This window comes from Hyaena hyaena, unplaced genomic scaffold, assembly GCF_003009895.1.
Source record: "Hyaena hyaena isolate Hyena2069 unplaced genomic scaffold, ASM300989v1 scaffold_298, whole genome shotgun sequence".
NCBI lineage: Eukaryota > Metazoa > Chordata > Mammalia > Carnivora > Hyaenidae > Hyaena > Hyaena hyaena.
The window spans coordinates 1,384,642-1,406,791 of NW_024080927.1; the positions used below are offsets into that span (position 1 = coordinate 1,384,642).

The window sequence follows — 22,150 nt, forward strand, 5'->3', positions numbered from 1 at the left end:
GAAAGATTTCATTCTTTTTCATCAAGTAATATTCCATTGTGTGTGTGTGTGTGTGTGTGTATATATATGTATATGTATGTATATATATATATATGTATGTATATATATATATATATACACACACACACACACACACACCACATCTTCTTTATTCATCTATCAGTCTATGGACATTGAGGCTTTTTCCATACTTTGGCTGTTGTCGATAGTTTTGCTATAAACATTGGGGTTCATGTGCCCCTTCAAATCAGCATTTTTGTATCTTTTGGATAAATACCTAGTAGTGCAGTTGCTGGGTTGTAGGGTAGTTCTATTTTTAATTTTTTGAGGAACCTCCATACTGTTTTCCAGAGTGGCTGCACCAGTTTGCATTCCTACCAGCAGTGCAAAAGGGTTCCTCTTTCTCCACATCTTGCCAACATCTGTTGTTGCCTGGGTTGTTCATTTTAGCCACTCTGACCATTGTGAGGTGATATCTCAATGTAGTTTTGATTTGTTTTTTCGTGATGATGAGTGGTGTTGAGCATCTTCTCATGTGTCTGTTAGCCATCTGGATTTTAGCCACTTCTTTGGGAAAGTGTCTATTCATATCTTGCCCATTTCTTCACTGGGTTATTTGTTTTGTGGGTATTGAGTTTTATAAGTTCTTTATAGATTTTGGATACTCTTTATCAGATATGTCATTTATGAATATCTTCTCCCATTCTGTAGGCTGCCTTTTAGTTTTGATCATTATTTCCTTCACTGTGCAGAAGCTTTTTATCTTGATGAAGTCCCAATAGTTCATTTTTGCTTTTGTTCTCCTCGATTCTGGAGATGTGACTAGTAAGAAGTTGCCATGACCAAGGTCAAAGAGGTTGCTGCTTGCCTTCTCGAAGATTTTGGTGGCTTCCTGTCTTACATTTAGGTCTTTCATTCATTTTGAGTTTGTTTTTGTATACGGTGTAAGAAATTGGTCCAGGTTTATTCTTCTGCATGTCTCTGTCCAGTTTTCCCATTTGCTGAAGAGACATTTTTCCATTGGATATTCTTTACTGCTTTGTCAGAGATTAGTAGGCCATATATTTATGGGTTCATTTCTGGGTTCTCTGTTCTGTTCCCCTGATCTATGTGTCTGTTTTTGTGCCAGTACCATACTGTCTTGATGATTATAGCTTTGTGATACAGCTTGAGGTCCAGAATTGGGATGCCTCCAGCTTTGGTTTTCTTTCTTTTTTTCCTTTTTAATTTTTTAAGTTTTTTTAAGTTTATTTATTTTGAGAGACAGGGAGAGAGCATGAGCAGGGGAGAAGCAAAGAGAGAATCCCAAGCAGGATTCAGGCTATCAGTACAGAGCCCCATGTGGGGCTTAAACCCATGAACCATGAGATCATGACCTGAGCTGAAATCAAAAGCCAGATGCTTAACCCACTGAGTCACTCAGACGCCCCTGGTTTTCTTTGTCTACATTACTGTGTCTATTCAGGGTCTTTTCTTGTTCCATACAAATTTTCGAATTGTTTGTTCTAGCTCTGTGAAGAATGCTGGTGTTAGCTTGATAGAGATTGCATTAAATATGAAGATTATTTTGGGTAGTATCGATATTTTAACAATATTTGTTCTTCCAATCCATGAGCATGGAATGTTTTTCCATTTCTTTGTGTCTTTCAATTTCTTTCATAAGCTTTCTATAGTTTTCAGTGCATAGATCTTTCACCTCTTTGGTTAGGTTTATTCCTAAGTATTTTATGTTTTTTGGTGCAGTTATAAATGGGATTGATTCCTTCATTTCTTTCTCCTGCTTCATTATGCAACTGATTTCTGTGCATTGATTTTATATCCTGAGACTTTGCTGAATTCATGGATCAGTTTTAGCAGTTATTTGGTAGTCTTTTGGTTGTGCCACATAGAGTATCATGTTGTCTATGAAGCATGAAAGTTTGACTTCCTCCTTGCAGATTTGGATGCCTTTTATTTCCTTTTGTTGTTTGATTGCTGAGGCTAGGACTTTAAACAGTATGTTGAATAACACTGATAAGAGTGGATATCCCCTTCGTGCTCCTGAACTTAGGGGGAAAGGTCTCAGTTTTTCTCCATTGAGGATGGTATTAGTTGTGGGTTTTTTGTATATGGCCTTTATGATCTTGAGTATGTTCCTTCTATCTACTTTCTTGAGGATTTTTATTAAGAAAGGATGCTGTGGGGCACCTGGGTGGCTCATTCGGTTAAGCATCCGATTTCGGCTTAGATCATGATCTCATGGTTTGTGGGTTCGAGCCCTGCGTCGGGCTCTGTGCTGACAGCTAGCTCAGAGCCTGGAGCCCGTTTCAGATTCTGTATCTCCTTCTCTCTCTAACCCTGCCCTGCTCATGCTGTCTCTCTCTCAGAAATAAATAAAACATTAAAAAATAAAAAGAAAAAGAAAGGATGCTATATTTTGTCAAAATTAAATGAACAATTTTTTAAAAAAGTATTATAAAAAATAAAGTATTATTGGCTTACAGTTTTTAAAGAGGAAATCAACTGAATTTAAGAATAATTGCACTGATTGAATTAATGTATGTTTGCTTCTATTTTAAAAATTCTTCAACTAAATTTTTTTTACCTGTTTATCTTCTAGGAAAGAAATGTAGAAGCTGTACGAAATGCAAAAGATGAGCGTGTTCGGGAAATTAGGAATGCAGTGGAGATGATGATTGCACGATTAGACACACAGCTGAAGAATAAACTTATAACACTAATGGGTGAGTGTTTTTCTATGCTGCTGGGATATTTGGTGCTTTGAGCCTCCTTGAGGTTCAATCTAGAAAGAATCAAATAGGCTAGGAAAAGATTGGTTTCAAAAGTAAAAGTTCCACCTATTAAATGTCCCTGTATCAAATAATATTATACCTAATTAATACAACTTCTGTTAACTTCTTGGGTATGTATGCGTCTCGAAATGACCTGTTTTGGCAAGTATGCCTGCCTTTCATCATCTTCTGCCCCCCAGCATGTAAAGCAGTTTCTTTTTCTTTTTTATTTCTACCTTTTAAAAAAGTTTTTGTTTTTTTCTACCTTTTTAATGGTAATTCTATAATACTACTTCCTTTATTCTTGTGTGTGTTTCTAGCTTCTTCAGCTTCCAGACTGTTCCTGTCTGGGCATCTTTTTTTTTTTTTTTTAATCAGGTTTTTATGTTTAAAGAACATACCTTTTGCTGACATGTAATGTAACATTTGAGCAACTTAATATATTCTTTTTAAACCAGAGTTAAATTCTGGGGGAGATTAACTCAGAAGAGTTGACTGAGTAAAAAATTTACTTTTCTACGTCTACTATATTCCTTTAGAAGAAACAGTAACCTTAGGGCACCTGGGTGGCTCAGTCGGTTGGGCATCCCACTTTGGTTCAGGTCATGATCTCACAGTCTGTGGGCTCAAGCCCCATGTCGGGCTCTGAGCTGTCAGCTCAGAGCCTGGAGCCTGCTTCAGATTCTGTGTCTCCCTTTCTCTGCCCTTCCCCTGCTCACACTCTGTCCCTCTCTCTCCCTCTCAAAAATAAACATTAAAAAACTTTAAAAAAATAAAGAAGAAACAATAACCTGAATGTCTTTCCAGAGGTTATTATTATGTATTCTTTTATGAATTTAATAGAGCTTAATTGTAGTTTGTCAGGACTGTAGTTATGGCTGATTATGAAATCCCCTTGTCAAAGCTACTACAATATTAGATTGAGCTTTTTTTTTTTTTTTTTTTATGTTTATTTTAGAGAGTGTGTGTATAAGCAGGGGAGGGGCAGAGAGTGAAAGAATCCCAAGCAGGCTCCGCGTTGTTAGTGCAGAGCCCAACGCAGGGCTCGATCCCACAACTGTGAGATCATGACCTAAGCCAGAATCAAGAGTCAGATGCTCGGCTGACTGAGTCACCTAGGCACCCCTAAATTGAACCTTGTAAAACTTTTTAGGGTAGTTATAGTGAAATTTCACATAGTTGAAATTGATTCTTTGTTATTAACTATATTCAGTGAAAGTTCATTCTTAATCCAGTAAGGAACCTGAGTGTTGGTGTTTTGTTGTTTTTAAATAGGTCAGAAGACCTCTCTAACGCAAGAAACAGAACTGTTGGAATCCTTACTTCAGGAGGTAGAGCACCAGGTGATGAAATAATAAATGAAATTTAATCTATTGACAGGTTTTTAAAAATAATTTTTTTTGGACAGAAATTATGTAAGACCTGAAGATTGGAAGATCTATGCTATATTTGGAATTTTTATGAAATAGGAATCAAGTGATTCTTCTTAAGTTTTCTCCATCATGGTTGGGAACTAGATTTACTTTGTTTTGTAAGAATACAATTATTTTTATGTGGAATAGCCCGTAGAAGTCTGTGAGTTGATAAAAGATAAAAATCATCTGGTGATTTAAGTGGTGGCTTTGAGATAGAATATTGCCAGTTATATATAGTGATTCCTATGGTACGTGTTTTTTAAGATTTAGTTTAATTCTAGTAACTATTTTATAGATTTCTGGGTTTTCCTGCATATAGTTATGTTATCTCTGAATATAGACAGTTTTCTTTTTGATCTGTCTCCTTTTTATTTAGTTTCCTGTCAGGATTTTACTGACCAAAACTTCTAGTATAATGTTGATTTAAGTGTGATGTTAGCTGAATGTTCAGTGTAGATCTTCTTTATTAGGTTTTGGAATTCTGTTCCTATTTGATGAGAATTTTCATTAGGAATGAATGTTGGATTTTGTCAAATTATTCTGCAGTTATCAAGATTATCATATGGTTTTCCTTTTTATTTTTCTTAAAATGGATTATTATTTTTAATATTAAATGAACTTTGTACTTCAGGGTTAAAAACCTTGGTTTGGTCAATGTACTGTCCTTTTAATGAATTATTGGATTTGATTAGAAAAGATTTTGTGTATAATTTTTTATTTTTATGCCCCAGAGATATCAGATGGTAGTTTTCTTTTTTAGAAGTATCGTTATCTGGTGGTGTTATTAGAGTAATGATGGTCTCAAAGAATTTTAAAGTATGCCCTCTTCAGTTTTCTGGAATAAATTCTGTAGAATTATTGTTGTTCTTTTAGATGTTTGATAGAATTCACCAGTGAAGACATTTGGACCTTGTTTCCTTTTTTTATTGGTTATGTCTCTGCACTCCCACTTCCCGCCATCCCCCGCCCCCAACTTTGTCTTCTTTGTGGAGTGATTTTCAACTACAAACTCAATTCCTTTAACAGACATAGAGCAGTTTATATTACTTATTTCTTGAGTGACCTTTGTGGTTCGAGTCTTTAAGGAATTATTTCATTTGAGTTTGCCAAATTTATCGGCACATAGTTCTTAATATTTTCTTGTTATCCTTTTGCTTTGTTTGTATTTTAGAGCTCATGAGCAGAGGAGAGGGCTAGAGGTAGAGAGAGAATCTTATGCAGACTCCACTCTCAGCATGGATGGAGTATGACGTGGGGTTATATCCCTTGGCCGTGAAATCATGACCTGAGTAGAGTTGGGATGTTCATCTGACAGAGCCACCCAGGCACCCCCTCTCATTATTCTTTTTAGTTTGTAGAATGCAGTGATATCACCTCTCTGTTTCCTGGTATTGGTGATTTGTGTCTTTTTAGCCTGATCAGTCTGGCTCAAGGATGTCTATTTTTCTTGATGTTTTCAAAGAACTTGGCTTTTGGTTTTTCTTTGTTGTTTTGGTTTTCTATCATTGATTATTGTTTTGATCTAATTTTTTTTTTTTTTACTTAGTTTGAGTTTAATTTGCTCTTCTTTTTTCTAAAATCTTAAGATGGAACCTGGGGTTATTAATCTGAGACATTTCTGTTCAAAATACTTTTTTAAAAATTTTTTATATACTTTATTTTTGAGACAAAGAGAGACAGAGCGTGAGCAGGGGAGGGTCAGAGAGAGAGGGAGACACAGAATCTGAAGCAGGCTCCAGGCTCTGAGCTAGCTGTCAGCACAGAGCCCGACGTGGGGCTCAAACCCACAGACCATGAGATCATGACCTGAGCCGAAGCCGGACACTTAACCGATTGAGCCACCCAGGCGCCCCTATTCAAAATACTTTCTTCCTTTGTGATTTATTTTTCGATCCATGGGTTCTTTAGAAATGTTACTTAGTTTCCAAGTATTTGGGTTTTTTTCTGATTGTAGTGTCTTGAGATCAAGTTGGTTGGTGATGTTGTTCAAGTCTACTATTTGTAGATTTTCTTTCTACCTGTTTTTTTGAGAGAGGGTTGTTGACATTTTCAGCAGTAATTGTGTATTTGTCTTTTCTTTTGGCAATTCAATCAGTTTTTGCTTCATGTATTTTGAAGCCATGCTGTTAAGGGCCTAAATGTCTAGGATTGTTGGATCCTCTTGAGTGTTTCCATCATCACTATGAAATGACTTTTTTTTCCTTAGTTTATTTATTTGGAAGAGAGAGAGAGGGGGAGAAAGAGAATTCCAAGCAGGCTCTGTGCTGTCAGCCCAGAGCTGGACATGGACTTGATTTTGTGAACCATGAGATCATGACCTTCGCCTAAATCACGGGTCAGATGCTTAACCAACTGAGCCACCCAGGCGCCCCTAAAATGACTTACTTAATCATGATATTTTTTGCTTTGAAATCTATTTGTTTTCAGAAAGCTACTTCATCTTTCTCTTAACTCGTGTTACCATGACATATCTTACTGTGTTGTTTGATTTTTAATGTATTTGTTTTTAAATATTTAAAGTCTGTGTCTTAAAGGCTGTATATAGTTGGGTTGAGTAATTTTTTTGGGGGATATTGAGTATTATTGTCAGTGAATGACACTAATATCAGTAATAAAAAATGTGAAGGATTAATTTGAACTTAAAAAAAATCACACAGTGATCTACTTAATAAGACATAGATCTAGAGAATGGTGAGGAAATTCAAGTGGGGAAAAACATTACTAGTGATAAAAAGGAATGCTGAAAAAGAGGGAACTGTCTACCTTAAGACTAAGAAGAGGGGTACCTAGGTGGCTCAGTTGGTTAAGCGTTTGGTTTAGGTCATGATCTCACGGTTTGTGGGTTTGAGCCTCGCATCAAGCTCTGTGCTGATAGCTCACATCCTGGAGCCTGCTTCGGATTCTCTGTCTTCCTCTCTCTCTGCCCCTCCCCTATTCGTGGTCTGTCTCTCTTTCTTGCTCAAAAATAAATAAAACATTTTTATTTAAAAAAATCTCTTAAGAGAGCCATGAAGTAGTTGGGAGTATCAGCATACCCAATATTGGATCTTTGAAAAACATTAATGGAAGATATTCTAGCAAGATTATCAAGAAAAATGAACAAAGTGTTCAATATTGTATTGGGAAGAAGAATAGGGACAGAACTATAAATACAGTAGAAATTTAAAAAATAAAAAATATTTTAAAATGTTTTAAATAAAATATTTTAAATTTATTTATTTATTTATTTTTATTTTTTTATTTCTAGGAGAGAGAGAGACAGCGTGAGCAGGGGAGGGTCAGAGAGAGAGGGAGATACAGACTCTGAAATAGGCTCCAGGCTCTGAGCTGGCAGTCAGCACAGAGCCCGACGCGGGACTCGAACCCATGAACTGCGAGATCATGACCCAAGCAAAAGTCGGACGCTTAACCGACTAAGCCACCCAGGCGCCCCTTAAATAAAATATTTTAAATAAAATAAAACAGAGCTTTAATCTTCTTACGAAAGAAACCATTTGTTCTTATGACAGCTGGTTATTAATTTTAATGTTATGTCATCTTGAATTAGATCTAGTACTTTGGTATTCTCTAAGAAAAAATTATTTGAGAGGACCATGGGGGAGAAGAAGGGGAAAGATAGTTGGGGAGAGGGAGGGAGGCAAACTATGAGAGACTCTTGAATGCCGAGAACAAACACACAGTGTTTATATTAGTGTTCTGTGTGCTTTACAAATATGAGCAACATTATTGAGATAGAATCTACATGAAGGGGATAATTTTTAAGAGATTGTAATCATTTGGTGTCACTTAAAGTATATAATTTAAACAAGAAACATTAAGTAAATTATATTGTTGATATGTCTCCTTCTAAAGACATCAAATTCAGACTAATGGAAAACCAAATTTTTAAATCTCTTTTGCCTATCAAATAATTTTTTCTTTTCTTAAAATAGTTTATTGTCAAGTTTCCATATAATACCCAGTGCTTATCTCCACAAGTGCCCTCCCTCGTGCCCATCACCCCCTTCCCTTCTCTCCCACCCCGTCAGCCCTCAGTTTGTTCCCAGCATTCAAGAGTCTCTCATGTTTTGCCTCCCTCCCTCTCCCCAACTATTTTTCCCCTTCTTCTCCCCCATGGTCCTCTCAAATAATTTTTCCTTAGGGAATACCAAAGTACTAGATGTAATTCAAGATGACATAACATTAAAATTAATAACCAGCTGTCATAAGAACAACGTAAGAAAATTAAAGCTCTGTTTTATTTTATTTTTAAAGTTTGTTTGCTTATTTTGAGAAAGAGAACATGGGGGAGGACTAGAGAGGGGGAGAGAGAGAAACTACAGCAGTCTTCATGCTGTTAACGCAGAGCCCGATGCAGGGGTCAAACTCCTGAACTGAGCTGACCTGAGCTGAAGTCAGATGCTTCACTGACTGAGCCACCCAGTCTCCCCAAAGCTCAATTTTAACATAAATACCAAAATCTTAAATAAATACTGGCAGTTAAAAATCAGTAGGATATTTACAAAAACAAAACAAGAGCAGGACCAGGGGGATGGCTCAGTTAGTGAAGTATGCTGTAGTTGATCTCAGGATTGTGAGTTCAACTCCCAGGACAGATGTAGAGATTACTAAAAATAAAATAATAAAGGAAAAAAAAAAGCCAGGTCAAGTAGAGTTATTCAAAGGAATGTAAGAAATTTTCATTATGAGAAAAATCTTCTTGATTATAACTTGAGATCAAAGAGCAAAACCAATGAACATTTAAATAAAAGTGAATAGGATAATATTAATTTTTAAAGTAACATTTTTTATTTTTTATAGTTTGTCAAGTTGGTTTCCATATGACACCCAGTGCTTATCCCAACAAGTGCCTTCCTCCATGCCCATCAACCCCTTCCCCTCTCCTCCACCCCCCTCAACCCTCAGTTTGTTCTCAGCATTCAAGAGTCTCTCATGGTTTGCCTCCATCCCTCTCCCCAGCTATTTTTCCCCTTCTCCCGCTTTGTCCTCCATTAACTTCCTCCTAATCCGCCTATATGTGCAAACATATGGTATTTGTCCTTCTCTGCCTGACTTATTTCGCTCAGCATAGCACCCTCTATTTCCATCCATGTTGCTACAAATAGCCAGATTTCATTCTCTCTCATTGCCATGTAGTATTCCATTGTATAAATATACCACATCTTCTTGATCCATTTTTTATATTTGATCCTCATTCATGGTCAAATTACTTAGCAAATTAAGAATAAAAGGGAAGTAACTGCATTAACTTTATTTTATTTATTAATCTTTATTTTTGAGAGAGAGAGAATGAGCCAGCGATCGAGAGAGGAGCACAGAGAGCGAGGGCAACACAGAATCTAAAACAGGTTCCAGGCTTTGAGCTGTCAGCACAGAGCCTGATGTGGGGCTAGAATCCACAAACTGTGAGTTCATGACCTGAGCAGAGACTGGACACTTAACCAACTGAGCCACCCAGGTGCTTGTTGTACATTAACTTTATTTTATAGGAAACAGTGTAAATGGTAAAACTTGTGAAGCTCTGATAAGAAATCCAAGGTTACTTCCTATCGTTGCTTCGCTTCTGAATGTGCTGGTCATGTGTATTAAGGCAATAAATATGGTACATATATATTTTTTTTAATTAAAATTTTTAATTTTTATTATTGAGAGAGAGAGAGACAGTGCAAGCAGGAGAGGGGCAGACAGAGATGGAGACACAGAATCTGAAGCAGGATTACTCGTTTATTCATAGTGAGCCACTCAGGGGCCTCAAGACAATAGATGTGGTACAGATGTATTAAAATGAAGACATAAAATTTATTATTTGTAGAGGATATAATTATCTACATAGAAAGTATATAATTTACACTTTTTTATTGAGCTTATCTTGGTTGCTGGATATATAATCAAGACAAAAATGAAATATCGGGAATAAACAGCTAGAAAACTTAATTCCAACATAATCCTATTCATAATTTAGCATAAACTAAGAATTTTGAATAAATTTAATAAAAAATGTTGGAGACCTTTTGTCAAATAAAGAGTTGAATGAAGAAATATCCTGTATCTCATTGATTCTCAAATGTATATTATGGTATCTTAGAGATGGCATGTGTCTTGGGGTGCCTGGGTGGCTCAGTCGGTTAAGTGTCTAACTTCCACTCAGGTCATGATGTCACAGTTAGTGGGTTCGAGTTCTGCATCAGGCTTTGTGCTGACAGCTCAGAGTCTGGAGCCTGCTTTGGATTCTGTGTGTCCCTTTCTCTCTGCCCCTCCTCTGCACATGCTCTGTCTCTCTCAAAAATAAACATTTAAAAAAAAAATGAAACTGCCAAAGGAGTAGAACTATAGATACCAATAATCAAATCTTCATATGGAATGTTAAGCGAAAAATGTATGATGTAGTTTGGTTGTATATGTAAAGTGTAAAAACACTCAGAACATTGCTGAACACATGATAATTGATAAAAACTTCAGTTGAGTGAGTTACCTTTAGAGGAAGTGAGGTCAAGGAAGGATACTCATCGTAGGCATTCAATATTTATTTATTCATTCATTCATTCATTTATTTATACCTTTTTTTTTTTTGAAGTTTATTTATTTATTTTGAGAACAAGAACATGTTAGTGAGGGTGGAGGAGGGGGCAGAGAATGAGGGAGAGAATCCCTAGCAGGCTCCTTGCTGCCAGTACAGAGCCCAGTGTGGGGCTCGATCCCATGAACCCTGAGATCTTGACTTGAGCCAAAATCAAGAGTCAGATGCTTAATTGACTGAACCATCTGGGCACCTCACATTCAATTAATATTTTAATAAAAGTTGTTAAGTTTTGATATTTTTCATTATGATGCCTGTCATATCCTATCCTATTATTCTTCGAGCTATAAGCAATTGTCATTTAAAAAATATAAACCTAACCATAGTGAGTGTTATGAATATCATGTGTATGGCATTTGATAGTATATTACTTTGCTAGGGCATCCCTAAGAAAATACCACAGACTAGGAGGCTTAAACAACAAATTTATTTTCTTACAGTTCTGGTGGCTGAAAGTCTAAGATCAAAGTGTCAGCAGTTTTGATTTTCCCTGAGGTGTCTCTTGTAGACACCGCCTCCCTTTGTCCTTTCAAGACCTTATCTACAAATATAGTTACACTCTGAGTTACTAGGAGTTAGGACTAACAGGAATTTGGTGGAGACACTGTTTAGCCTGTAACAGTTTATCAAGCTGTCTCACATGGCTTCATGATTGTTACAACAATCTTACTGAAGTAAGCAGCGGTAGATACTATTCCAGTTTTATAGATAAACGGACTCTGAAAATCATGTAATTAGTGTGTGGCAGAAGTAGGACTTCAAATTGGTTGTCTTGAATAGAAAGTGTTTTTAACTATTATGCTTATTTTATTGGAGTTGAATTTCTCAGTTTTTAACCTTTAACTTACATAAAGAAGTATTTTCCAAATTGATACAAGTTGAGACTAATCTGGGTCTGTTACATCCTAACATTTCTCTCTCTCCTGGAATACAGTTTGAGAAATCCTTGTTTGATGGCTGCTGACCTATGGAGTTTGGTTCATTAATATACATAATAGCTTCTCGTTGCCAGTTGTGTTTGCTTATACTTGGATTTGTGTTAATGTATGCGGAGAGAAAATGCATTAAAATCAAATAAATTTCCTCAGTGACTTTACTGTTAGAATGGAAATAACTTAGATCCTTTGTAGATTTTTAACTCTGAAAACCACTTTGAAAGAGTCATCCTGTTTCTTTTTTTTTCTAGAATATGACTAAAATAATTACTATTTTTATTCTTTATTAAGGATTTTGTGATGTCAATGAATATTAATTTTGTTTATTTGTTTTCCTCAAAGCTGCGGTCTTGTAGTAAGAGTGAGTTAATATCTAAGAGCTCAGAGATCCTCATGATGTTTCAGCAAGTTCACCGGAAGCCCATGGCATCCTTTGTTACCACTCCTGTTCCACCAGACTTTACCAGGTACAACATAGTTTTTTAACTTGATTTTCAATTGAAGTTTATGTGCATATGCACATGCTTGTTTCAAAAGAATGTTGTTTTTCTTAACTCCATGTTTTTTAAGGTGTTACTTATGATGTGGTCTTTTGAACTTTAGTTATGTATGTAAATCTGGTTAAAAATTCTGGTGGGGGGCGCCTGGGTGGCTTAGTCGGTTAAGCGTCCGACTTTCGCTTAGGTCATGATCTCGCGGTTCGTGGGTTCGAGCCCCGCGTCGGGCTCTGTGCTGACTGCCAGCTCGGAGCCTGGAGCCTATTTCAGAGTCTGTGTCTCCCTCTCTCTCTGACCCTCCCCTGCTCACGCTGTCTCTGTCTCTCTCTCCTAGAAATAAATAAAAATATTAAAAAAAAAAAAAAAAAATTCTGGTGGAATTACACTTTTTACTGTAAAGAGATGATATTGAGTTAGGAGTTAGTTTCTTCTTGGAGTGTCACCTTCTGTAGAAAAAGTAATTGATCCCAATTTATTACTGTCTGTTCATTTTTTTTTTTAATTTTTTAATTTATTTCTAGGAGAGAGAGAGAGAGAGACAGAGTGAACAGGGGAGGGTCAGAGAGAGAGGGAGTCACAGACTGAAACAGGCTCCAGGCTCTGAGCTGGCAGTCAGCACAGAGCCCAACGCGGGGCTCGAACCCACGAACCGTGAGATCATGACCTAAGCGAAAGTCGGACGCTTAACCGACTAAGCCACCCAGGCGCCCCCTGTCTGTTCATTTTTTAAAATTGATGTATAATTGACATGTAACATATTATTTCCAAGTGTACAACATAATGATTTCACCTTTGCAAGAATTGCAGAATGATCACAGTAAGTCTAGTTAACATCTCTCACCATAAACAGTTAATAAAACTTTTTTTGTAATGCGAACTTTCAAGATCTAATTTCTTAGCAAGTTTAAAATTTGACTAGAATTAGTCACCATGCTGTCTAGTATATCTCCATGACTTATTTTATAACCTGAGGTGTATATATTCTGACCTTTTTATTTTAGATTTGGTATGTGTCTTTCTCTGACTTATTTTATTTAGCATAATACCCTCAAGGTCCATCCATGATGTAGTATGGTCATTCTTTTATTTACCTTTTGAATTTATTTTAATCTCATTACACAGAAACTGTAACACATTATTTATATATATGTTGCCAGAAACAAAACTCAGAACATTAATGAAATGCCAAAAGATTCTGAAGGTGACATGATGTTACCTCCAGATCCTAAAAGGTGGTTGTAGGAGACAGCTGGTTGTGTTCTATGCATCTTTTTAGTTTTGATCTTGGCAGTCTTAGAATTCTTTTGAATCAGCATATTCTCTCAGGCATGTTTGCATTGTGGTTTTAGAGCAGTGGTTCCTTGGTTGTAAGATTCAGTTGGGATTCTTTTGAAAATTGCCAGTGCTGGCTAATACCTCACATCATTTGAAATAAAATCTCTGCAGATAGATTAGTCTGCTTGAGCTGCCATAACAAAATAATAGACTGGGTGGTTTCAGCTCAGAAGTTTATTCTCTTATAGTTCAGGATGTAAGAAGTACAAGATCAAGGTGCTAGGAAATCTGATTTTTGATGAGACTTCTTGCTTGTCCTTACAAGACCTTTTCCTCAAGCACAGAGATCAGTGTCTGGTATCTTTTTCTCTTCTTTTTTTTTTAATGTTTTTTTTTTAAAATTTATTTCTAGGAGAGAGAGAGAGACAGCGTGAGCAGGGGAGGGTCAGAGAGAGAGGGAGTCACAGACTCTGAAACAGGCTCCAGGCTCTAAGCTCGCAGTCAGCACAGAGCCCGACGCGGGGCTCGAACCCACGAACCGCGAGATCATGACCTAAGTGAAAGTCAGATGCTTAACCGACTAAACCACCCAGGTGCCCCATCTTTTTCTCTTCTAAGGACACAAGCTTTATTGAGTTAGGGTCCTTCCTACCCTTATGACCTCAGGTCACTTTAATTACCACCTTTTAGTTTTTATCTTGGGTAGTCTTAGAATTCTTTTGAATAGCACATTCTTTCAAGCATGTTTTCCCTATAGTTTTAGAGCAATGGTTTCTTGCATTAGCTTTATGTTAGATTCATTTGGGATTATTTTGGAAAGGTCCTGTCTCCAAATACATTGGGGATTAGAGCCTCAACATACAAATTTTGGGGGACCACAGTTTAGTCCATAACATTGAGTACAGCTAGGCATTTGTATTTTGTCAATTTAAAATCTCCGTAGTTGATTCCTAAGAGGAGAGGTTAAACCACTGCCTCAGATAAAAATATGTTGGTATGGCAGATTTTAATCCATCTTGGACTTTAAAGATGGCTTTGAAATACTGCCAAGATTTTTTAGTATGTTTAAGGCTATGTTACCTTTAGTAAATAGCCGTTGTTTTAAAAATGTTTATATATTTAACTGTCTTTTCTTTTTTCTCTGATATGTGATGCTCTCTGATGGCCACAGGGCATTGATGGTACTCGACTGAATAGTGCATGTCAACCTTGACATTGCTGATCAGGATAATTCTTTGTGGGGTTGAGGGAGTTTGTTGTTCATTGTAGGATGTTTAGCAGTGTCCTAATAGCACCTTTCCCTTTACAGTTGTGACGAAAATATTTCCAGACATTGCCAAATGCTTCCTAGGAATAAAACTGCCCCTGGTTTAGAATCTCTGGTGTAAGCCCTTGTTCCTCCTCACAGATGCATTCCTGAGGATTATGACCACCCATAGTCCTGTAAACAGAAGGGCCAAGTTCTTTTGACAGCTAGAACTCAAGTAGATTTCACTGACTGATAAGTCTTCATTTCTCTCTGAATTAATAAGCCAGATATAATATTTCTGTTTTAATAAGCACTGAATATTACTAAAAGGACTTGGTATTTGCTATCTTTAAGTAGGTTAGGTGAACTAAGGACGCCCACCAATATCAAAAGGCTGCCTCTTTGATAACATGGTCAGTCATTTCAGTTTTGAAGAGTACCTTTTTGGAACTATTCATCACTGTGGAATGAAACATAAGTTTTGACATAAATACCGTAAGGTAAATATGTTTTTCAATTCAAAGTGTGGTACATGACACATATGAAAGTCAGCTGGAATGTTTGTCCATAATGCAAATTCCCAGGAATACCCTGACTATCTTTGGAGGGGACAGTCTTTGGAGGACTAGACAATGAATCTTGAGCATCTATAATTCTGTACTAAATTGTGGGAACCATAGGTATAGGTAAACTCTTAACGCTGATGCTACTTGCAATGGCTCATTAGGCAACCACCTCTGCTTTAGATTTCTTGTCAATCTCTCTTACATGCAGTGATTGTTTTGCTTTCTGTTCCCTAAATGCCCAAGTGGCTCAGAACCTCCACAGTCCATTTTATTATCTTGTTTTTTTGGTGTAGATAGACAGAATTGAAATTGGGAGGGCAGGGAGCTAGGGAGGAAGGCAGAAGGGACATCAGCAAAGAGGAAACCGCCAAAAAACCCCTTTTTTAAATATGACAGTTAAGGAGCTTTCCATAGATAAAGTTCACCTTAGGACCCTTACTCTCCCAGATAATGCTTATTTACTGCCTTACTGGGCATTTTGGCTTGTAGCTTTTAATAGAAACTTCATTGATAGGTTGTAGCATACAGGAAACAGGTAATTCATCTGGTGATGCATTGAATCAGCGTAGTAGAGAGAGATCCAAATAAGAAAGGCCAGCATTTATTGACATTAAGTTATAGATCAGAATTTAGATGTACAAAGGCAGTGGTGAATATTTCTAAACTTTGAGATCATACAACTGGATTACTTTAAGTTCCATCAGTTGATGATTTGTGATGGAGCCACAATGGAGAATAAAAAGTCATTGAAAAAGTGCAGTGTTATTTATTAAAGACTATCTATATGTTCAGCACTATTGTGCTACATAGGGGACATGGAAGAGGAACTGATAATCTTACTGGGTATATATTTGATATTAAATAGAGAATTGTATATTAAAATCTAGTATCTAGTAATCAGTTACAGTTGATCTTTGAATAGTTTGGGAGTTAGGAATGCTGGCTCCTGAGCATTCTAGAATCCACATATGACTTTTGACTCCTCCCAGACTTAACTACTCATAGCCTATTTTTGACCAGAAGCCTTACCTATAACATAAACAATTGATTGACACATATTTTGTATTTTGTATGTATTCTATACTATATTTTTACAATAAAGTAAGCTAGAGGAGAGAAAATCATAAGAGAAGGTACATTTGCTGTACCATACTGTATTGAAAAAAATCCACATGAGTGAGCCTGTACAGTTCAAACCCATGGTGTTCAAGGATCAACTGTATAATGCATCCTGTTTAATGCTGCCCCATTGTTAACTAATTTATAAGTTACATGTGAGAAGTACTTGTATACTATGTATAGGAGTACTTCACAATACCCTAGGATTGATAGATGTTTTCTGTGCTCTGAATGTGATCATTTTCTCTCAGTTGAGTGACAGCTTGGGCACATCATACTATACTTTCTTGGTCAGTGAGCTTTAGCAATCTATTCTAGCTCTTTATCTCCTAGGCTTTCTACTCCACTGTTCTGAGTTTGTTTTTTTTTAATTAAAAAAAGTTTTTTTTTTAGTGTTTTATTTATTTCTCAGAGAGAGAGAGAGGGAGAGAGAGGCAGTGTGAGCAGGAGAGGGTCAGAGAGAGAGGGAGACAAAGAATCCAAAGCTGGCTTTCTTGAGCTAGCTGTCAGCACAGAGTCTGACACAGGGCTCGAACCCACGAACCGTGAGATCATGACCTGATCCAAAGTTGGGCACTTAACTGACTCAGCCACCCAGATGCCCCTTCACTGTTCATGTCATCTCCTTCTCTTTATTTTGTGTTTGGTGAACTCTTTTTTTGTTTCTTAATATTATTTATTTACATCCAAGTTAGTTAGCATATAGTGCAATAATGATTTCAGGAGTAGATTCCAGTGATTCATCCCCTATGTATAACACTTAGTGCTTATTCCAACAGATATCTTCCTTAATGCCCCTCACCCATTTAGTTCATTTTCCCCACCCACAACCTTTCCAGCAACCCTCAGTTTGCTCCCTGTTTAAGAGTCTCTTATGTTTTGTCCCCCTTCTTGTTTTTATGATATTTGTCTTTGACTAATTTCGCTTAGCATAATACCTTCTAGTTCCATCCATGTTGTTGCAAATGGTAAGATTTCATTCTTTTTGATTGCCTAGTAATACTCCATTATGTATATATACCACATCTTCTGTATCCATTTATCCATCAGTGGGCATTTGGGTTCTTTCTGTACTTTGGCTATTGTCAACAGTGCTGCTATAAGCATTGGGATACATGTGTCCCTTCAAAACAGCACACCTGTATCCCTTGGATAAATAGCTAGTAGTGCAATTGCTGGGTCGTAGGGTAGTTCTATTTTTAATTTTTTGAGGAACCTCCATACTGTTTTCCAGAGTGGCTGCACCAGTTTTCATTCCCACCAACAGTGCAAAAGAGATCCTCTTGCTCCGCATCCTCGCCAATAATGTGTTGTTGCCTGAGTTGTTATGTTAGCCATTCTGACAGGTGTGAAGTGGTATGTCATTGTGGTTTTGATGTATTTCCCTGATGATGAGTGATGTTGAGCATTTATTTATGTGTCAGGTGGCCATCTGGATATCTTCTTTGGAAAAGTGTCTGTTCATATCTTTTGCCCATTTCTTCACTTGATTATTTGTATTTGGATGTTGAGTTTGATAAGTTCTTTATAGATTTTGGATACTAACCCTTTGTCTGATATGTCATTTGCAAATATCTTCTCCTAATCTGGTGGTGGCCTTTTAGTTTTGTGGTGAACTCTTTTTGACCCTTAATGGTGGATGGGAATATGACAAAATGACAGTCTTAAAGCCAAAGCACAAAGGAAGTGTATAGCACTGGATATTAAGGTTATGGTGGAAAAAACATTATGAAAGATGTTATGAATTTGGTGGGAGAACTGACCCAACAGTGGTATGATTGGAACTTGCATGAAATTATAAACAAAAGCATGTCATGAGTTGACCAAATTTTGAAAATATTCTGGAGACATTTCTTTGGAGCTCTGATTAGGTTTGTGGTTCCAGGTAGGCTTCCTAGGTACTGATGACATTTGTCCTACTTTTTGGGGTTTGTGTATATTGAGTGTGAGGAAACATAATGGAGAGAAGTTAGAGCAGATGTTCAGTGGACTGTGACTTCTAATCTGTTATTTGAAGGAATAGTAAAGATTAACCAGGCAAGCATCTGGGAATGAGGAATATGAGTCTTTTAAGAAAAGGTAACAGCTACCTCGGGATATGGTTAGGGGTGCTTGACAATGATAGTAGCTATATAGTTAACTGTTGCAGGGCAAACTCCATCTACTTATGTGAAAAAGATATGAACTATTTACCTATACATACTTACCATAAAATAAAAAATAATATATTTTAAAATCTATACTGTGTTTTCACTGGCAAACCACTAATTTCTTTAGGCACTGTCACAGTGTGAAAAGGCTATAGATGTTATCATATATTTTATTTTGGTAATAATGAGTTTTCATGAATTAAACTTTAGAAGATATATATGAGGATGTAGTAAAATGGCTTACAGTTTGTCTTTTTGGTAAATTTATAATTTGTTTATGAAATATAGAATATTGTGTGTTATAAGGTGTTTAAATGATAGCAGTGTTGAGTGTTCACATGATCTAAGGGTGTATCCTGTGGTGTGTTGTAGTTCAGTTCTCTTTGGAGAAGAATGTATGGAACTAAAGTTGCCTGAGGTAATGCCAAGAAATTGTTAAATGCTCATCCACTCTATTTGCCCTTTTGTGATTATGTTTCTTACTCCATAAAATTGTACAGATTTATTTGCAAGTTAATATTCTTAAAGTATTTAAGGTCATCAATATTCCTCATAATTTGTTTTAGAGAATGAAGTTGGGGATTTATTGTGATGTCTTTTGCTGTTTATTTTGATTTTTTTTAAACTTCCTTATATCTGTTTCATATTTTAGGCTCCCAACTTAAGCACCCATTTCTTCCTTTTCCTATTTCCATGAGTACTTTTGAAAGTCTCTTACGCTTATTTTACTGCTTACATGTTGCTTCTCAAAAAACCCAACTATTTTATAAAGTATTTGTCAAGGTTCCAATTTAATTGCAAACTTTTGATGTTTGCTTTTGATGGTTTTACAAATTCATTTTATTTAATGTCAGTGTTTCGTAAGGATTGAAAAATATTTAAGGACTTAGTGTAGAAGCATATTAATGACATTACTGAAGAACTTGTTTTTTAACTAAATGAAATTTTAAACTTAAATAACTATTTTGCCTTTTGCTTCTTTTTAGTGAATTAGTACCATCTTATGATTCAGCTACTTTTGTCTTAGAGAATTTCAGGTAAGAGTTTTTGACTACTGAGATTTTTATGTTATCTTCAGGACACATTGCTTCTCTATCTAGTCTGGGAAAATAAACCTTTTTTTTTTTTTCAAGAGGATCCGCTTAGCCTTTGCTAAGGTGGGGTGAATGGGATTATTAAAATTAGTGAGCCCTCTTCTACCCATCCTTGGAAATAAGAGTGGTGAGAAGAAGTCCAATTGAATCCATTTATCTTTGCTAGAAGTGAGAGGCCATTATCACTAGAATTTGTGACTGAAAGGCCATTATCATTAGAAATTTTAGGCTTTGTAACTTGCATGTTACTTTGTTAGCTTTTACTGCTTTTTTTTGAAGATTAGAAACAAAGATCTTAAAACACAAAGGTCTTAAGGGACTTGTTTTCAAAGACAATTTGGAAATGGAGAAACACAAAATAAAAAGCCTTGCCTTAGGGAGAGAAATTCTAGGAGGTTATAACCATCAATATAAAGCCAAACTGTGAGGATTAATACCAGTTTGTTCCTTCCTTCCTTCCTTCCTTCCTTCCTTCCTTCCTTCCTTCCTTCCTTCCTTCCTTCCTTCCTTCCTTCCTTCCTTCCTTCCTTCCTTCCTTCCTTCCTTCCTCCTTCCTTCCTTCCTTCCTTCCTTCCTTCCCTCCCCCCCTCTCTTTTTTGAGAGAGATAGGGAACACATGAGCACCTAAACAGGGGAGGAGCAGAGAGAGAATCTTAAGCAGGCTCCAGGCTCAGTACAGAGCCTGATGCAGGGCTTTATTTATCTTATGTCCCTGCGATCATGACCTGAGCCAAATTCAGGAGTTTGATGCCTAACCAACTGAACCACATAGGCGCCGCTCCCGCCCCCATTTGTCTTTTCTTATGGGCTCATTTTTGGCTAAACTACAAATTTTCTGAGGATATCCTCACATGTGTTAAGATTAAGCACATTTCTTAAGTTTTTATGTATTAGAAAAGGATAATTGTAATATAGAGATGTGAGGAAGAAGCACACTGTTTTTTTCTTTTATTTAATGGTAAAAGACTGCTTGTTGAAGTGGTAATTAAATTCACACTTAGTTATATTTTTCTTTATATTTTCCTTTTCCCTTGAATGTCATAATTTTGAAACTGAAAAGATACTGCTACCTATTTCAGTATCATTAAACCTTATTTCAGAATGTAAGTATATATAAATTTATGCAGTGGAATCTTGACTTGTTCAGTGTCTTCATTTACTTGTTCGGACTGCAGATAAGTAACATAAATAAATTTTGCTTAGAGTTTGGTTTTACGTGTTGATATTTCACAACAGTTTTGATCTTGGGATTTGGTTGGTTTTCTTTTACTTCAGCACTTTGCGCCAGCGAGCAGACCCTGTTTACAGTCCACCTCTTCAAGTTTCAGGACTATGTTGGAGGTTAAAAGTTTACCCAGTAAGTTTTTCATATTTCTAATAAATTTTGAAACCAAGTCTTTCTTTCAGGGTTCTGTAGTAGAGTTGTTCACTTTTTTTTTTTTTTTATTTACTTTATTAGGCAGTTCATGAATTAGGCAGCATCCCATCTAGCAGTTAGAAAGATGCTCCCTGGTTCACTTTTCTTAGTGGAGTAAAGAACTAAAGTATCGACAATATTATGTTTTTTTAATAGTGTACATTACTAAAAAAAAAAAAAAATGAGTTAAATATCAACAGTATTAACCTTGATATTACTGAATTTTATTTCTTGCTTCTAGGAAGATATTTATCTTTCAAAGAAATATTTAAAATTTTTATTTTAGAAATTATTTTTTAAATAAAAATAAATTACTGCTACAGAAAGCCATCAAAAATACATGTATGCTGATTCCATACTCATGGTGCATTTCAGTATGTTCCTTTGACCTAGGAATTTTCTGCAAATTTGCTGCTGGATGCAGTGGCATGATGAGAGATATATAGTTGCTTCCTATGGCAAGAGTATAAATAATAGTGTGCTCTTTTATCACACCATGTCTAGTTATATCTCTTATTGTGATAATGGTAGCTTTTGATGTTCATTGCCTACATCTGTTAATTCATTGGAAGTTGCAAAATAGTGATATTCTCATTTTTTTGTTTTTTTTCATTTATTGTAATAACTTTTATAAAGATATGCTTCTTAAAATTTTTTTCAAATGTTTTTTATGTATTTCTGAGAGAGACAGTGTGAGCAGGGGAGGGTCAGAGAGAGGGGGACATACAGAATCTGAAGCAGGCTCCAGGCTCTGAGGTAGCCATCAGCACAGAGCCGGACATGGGGCTCAAACCCACGAACCATGAGAACATGACCTGAGCCGAAGTCGGCTGCTTAACCAACTGAGCCACCCAGGTGCCCCTATAAAGATACTGCTTCTGGGGCGCCTGGGTGGCTCAGTCGGTTAACCGTCCGACTTTCGCTTAGGTCATGATCTCGCAGTTCCTGGGTTCGAGCCCCGCGTCGGGCTCTGTGCTGACTGCCAGCTCGGAGCCTGGGGCCTATTTCAGAGTCTGTATCTCCCTCTCTCTCTGACCCTCCCCTGCTCATGCTGTCTCTCTCTCTCTCCTAGAAATAAATAAAAA

General features: G+C 36.5%; 1 protein-coding gene across 4 annotated transcripts in view; it reads left to right on the forward strand.

Moving 5' to 3' along the window:
• The window catches only part of TRIM37 (tripartite motif containing 37), a 131,107-nt gene that overhangs the window by 26,130 nt on the left and 82,827 nt on the right, over positions 1-22,150 (forward strand). For all 4 annotated transcript variants that reach the window (XM_039247312.1, XM_039247315.1, XM_039247313.1 and 1 more), the window contains exons 7-11: positions 2,600-2,723; positions 4,047-4,114; positions 12,041-12,165; positions 19,541-19,591; positions 20,924-21,005. In XM_039247312.1, coding sequence (XP_039103243.1) covers positions 2,600-2,723; positions 4,047-4,114; positions 12,041-12,165; positions 19,541-19,591; positions 20,924-21,005 — 450 coding nt within the window. The remainder of the gene's footprint in view (positions 1-2,599; positions 2,724-4,046; positions 4,115-12,040; positions 12,166-19,540; positions 19,592-20,923; positions 21,006-22,150) is intronic.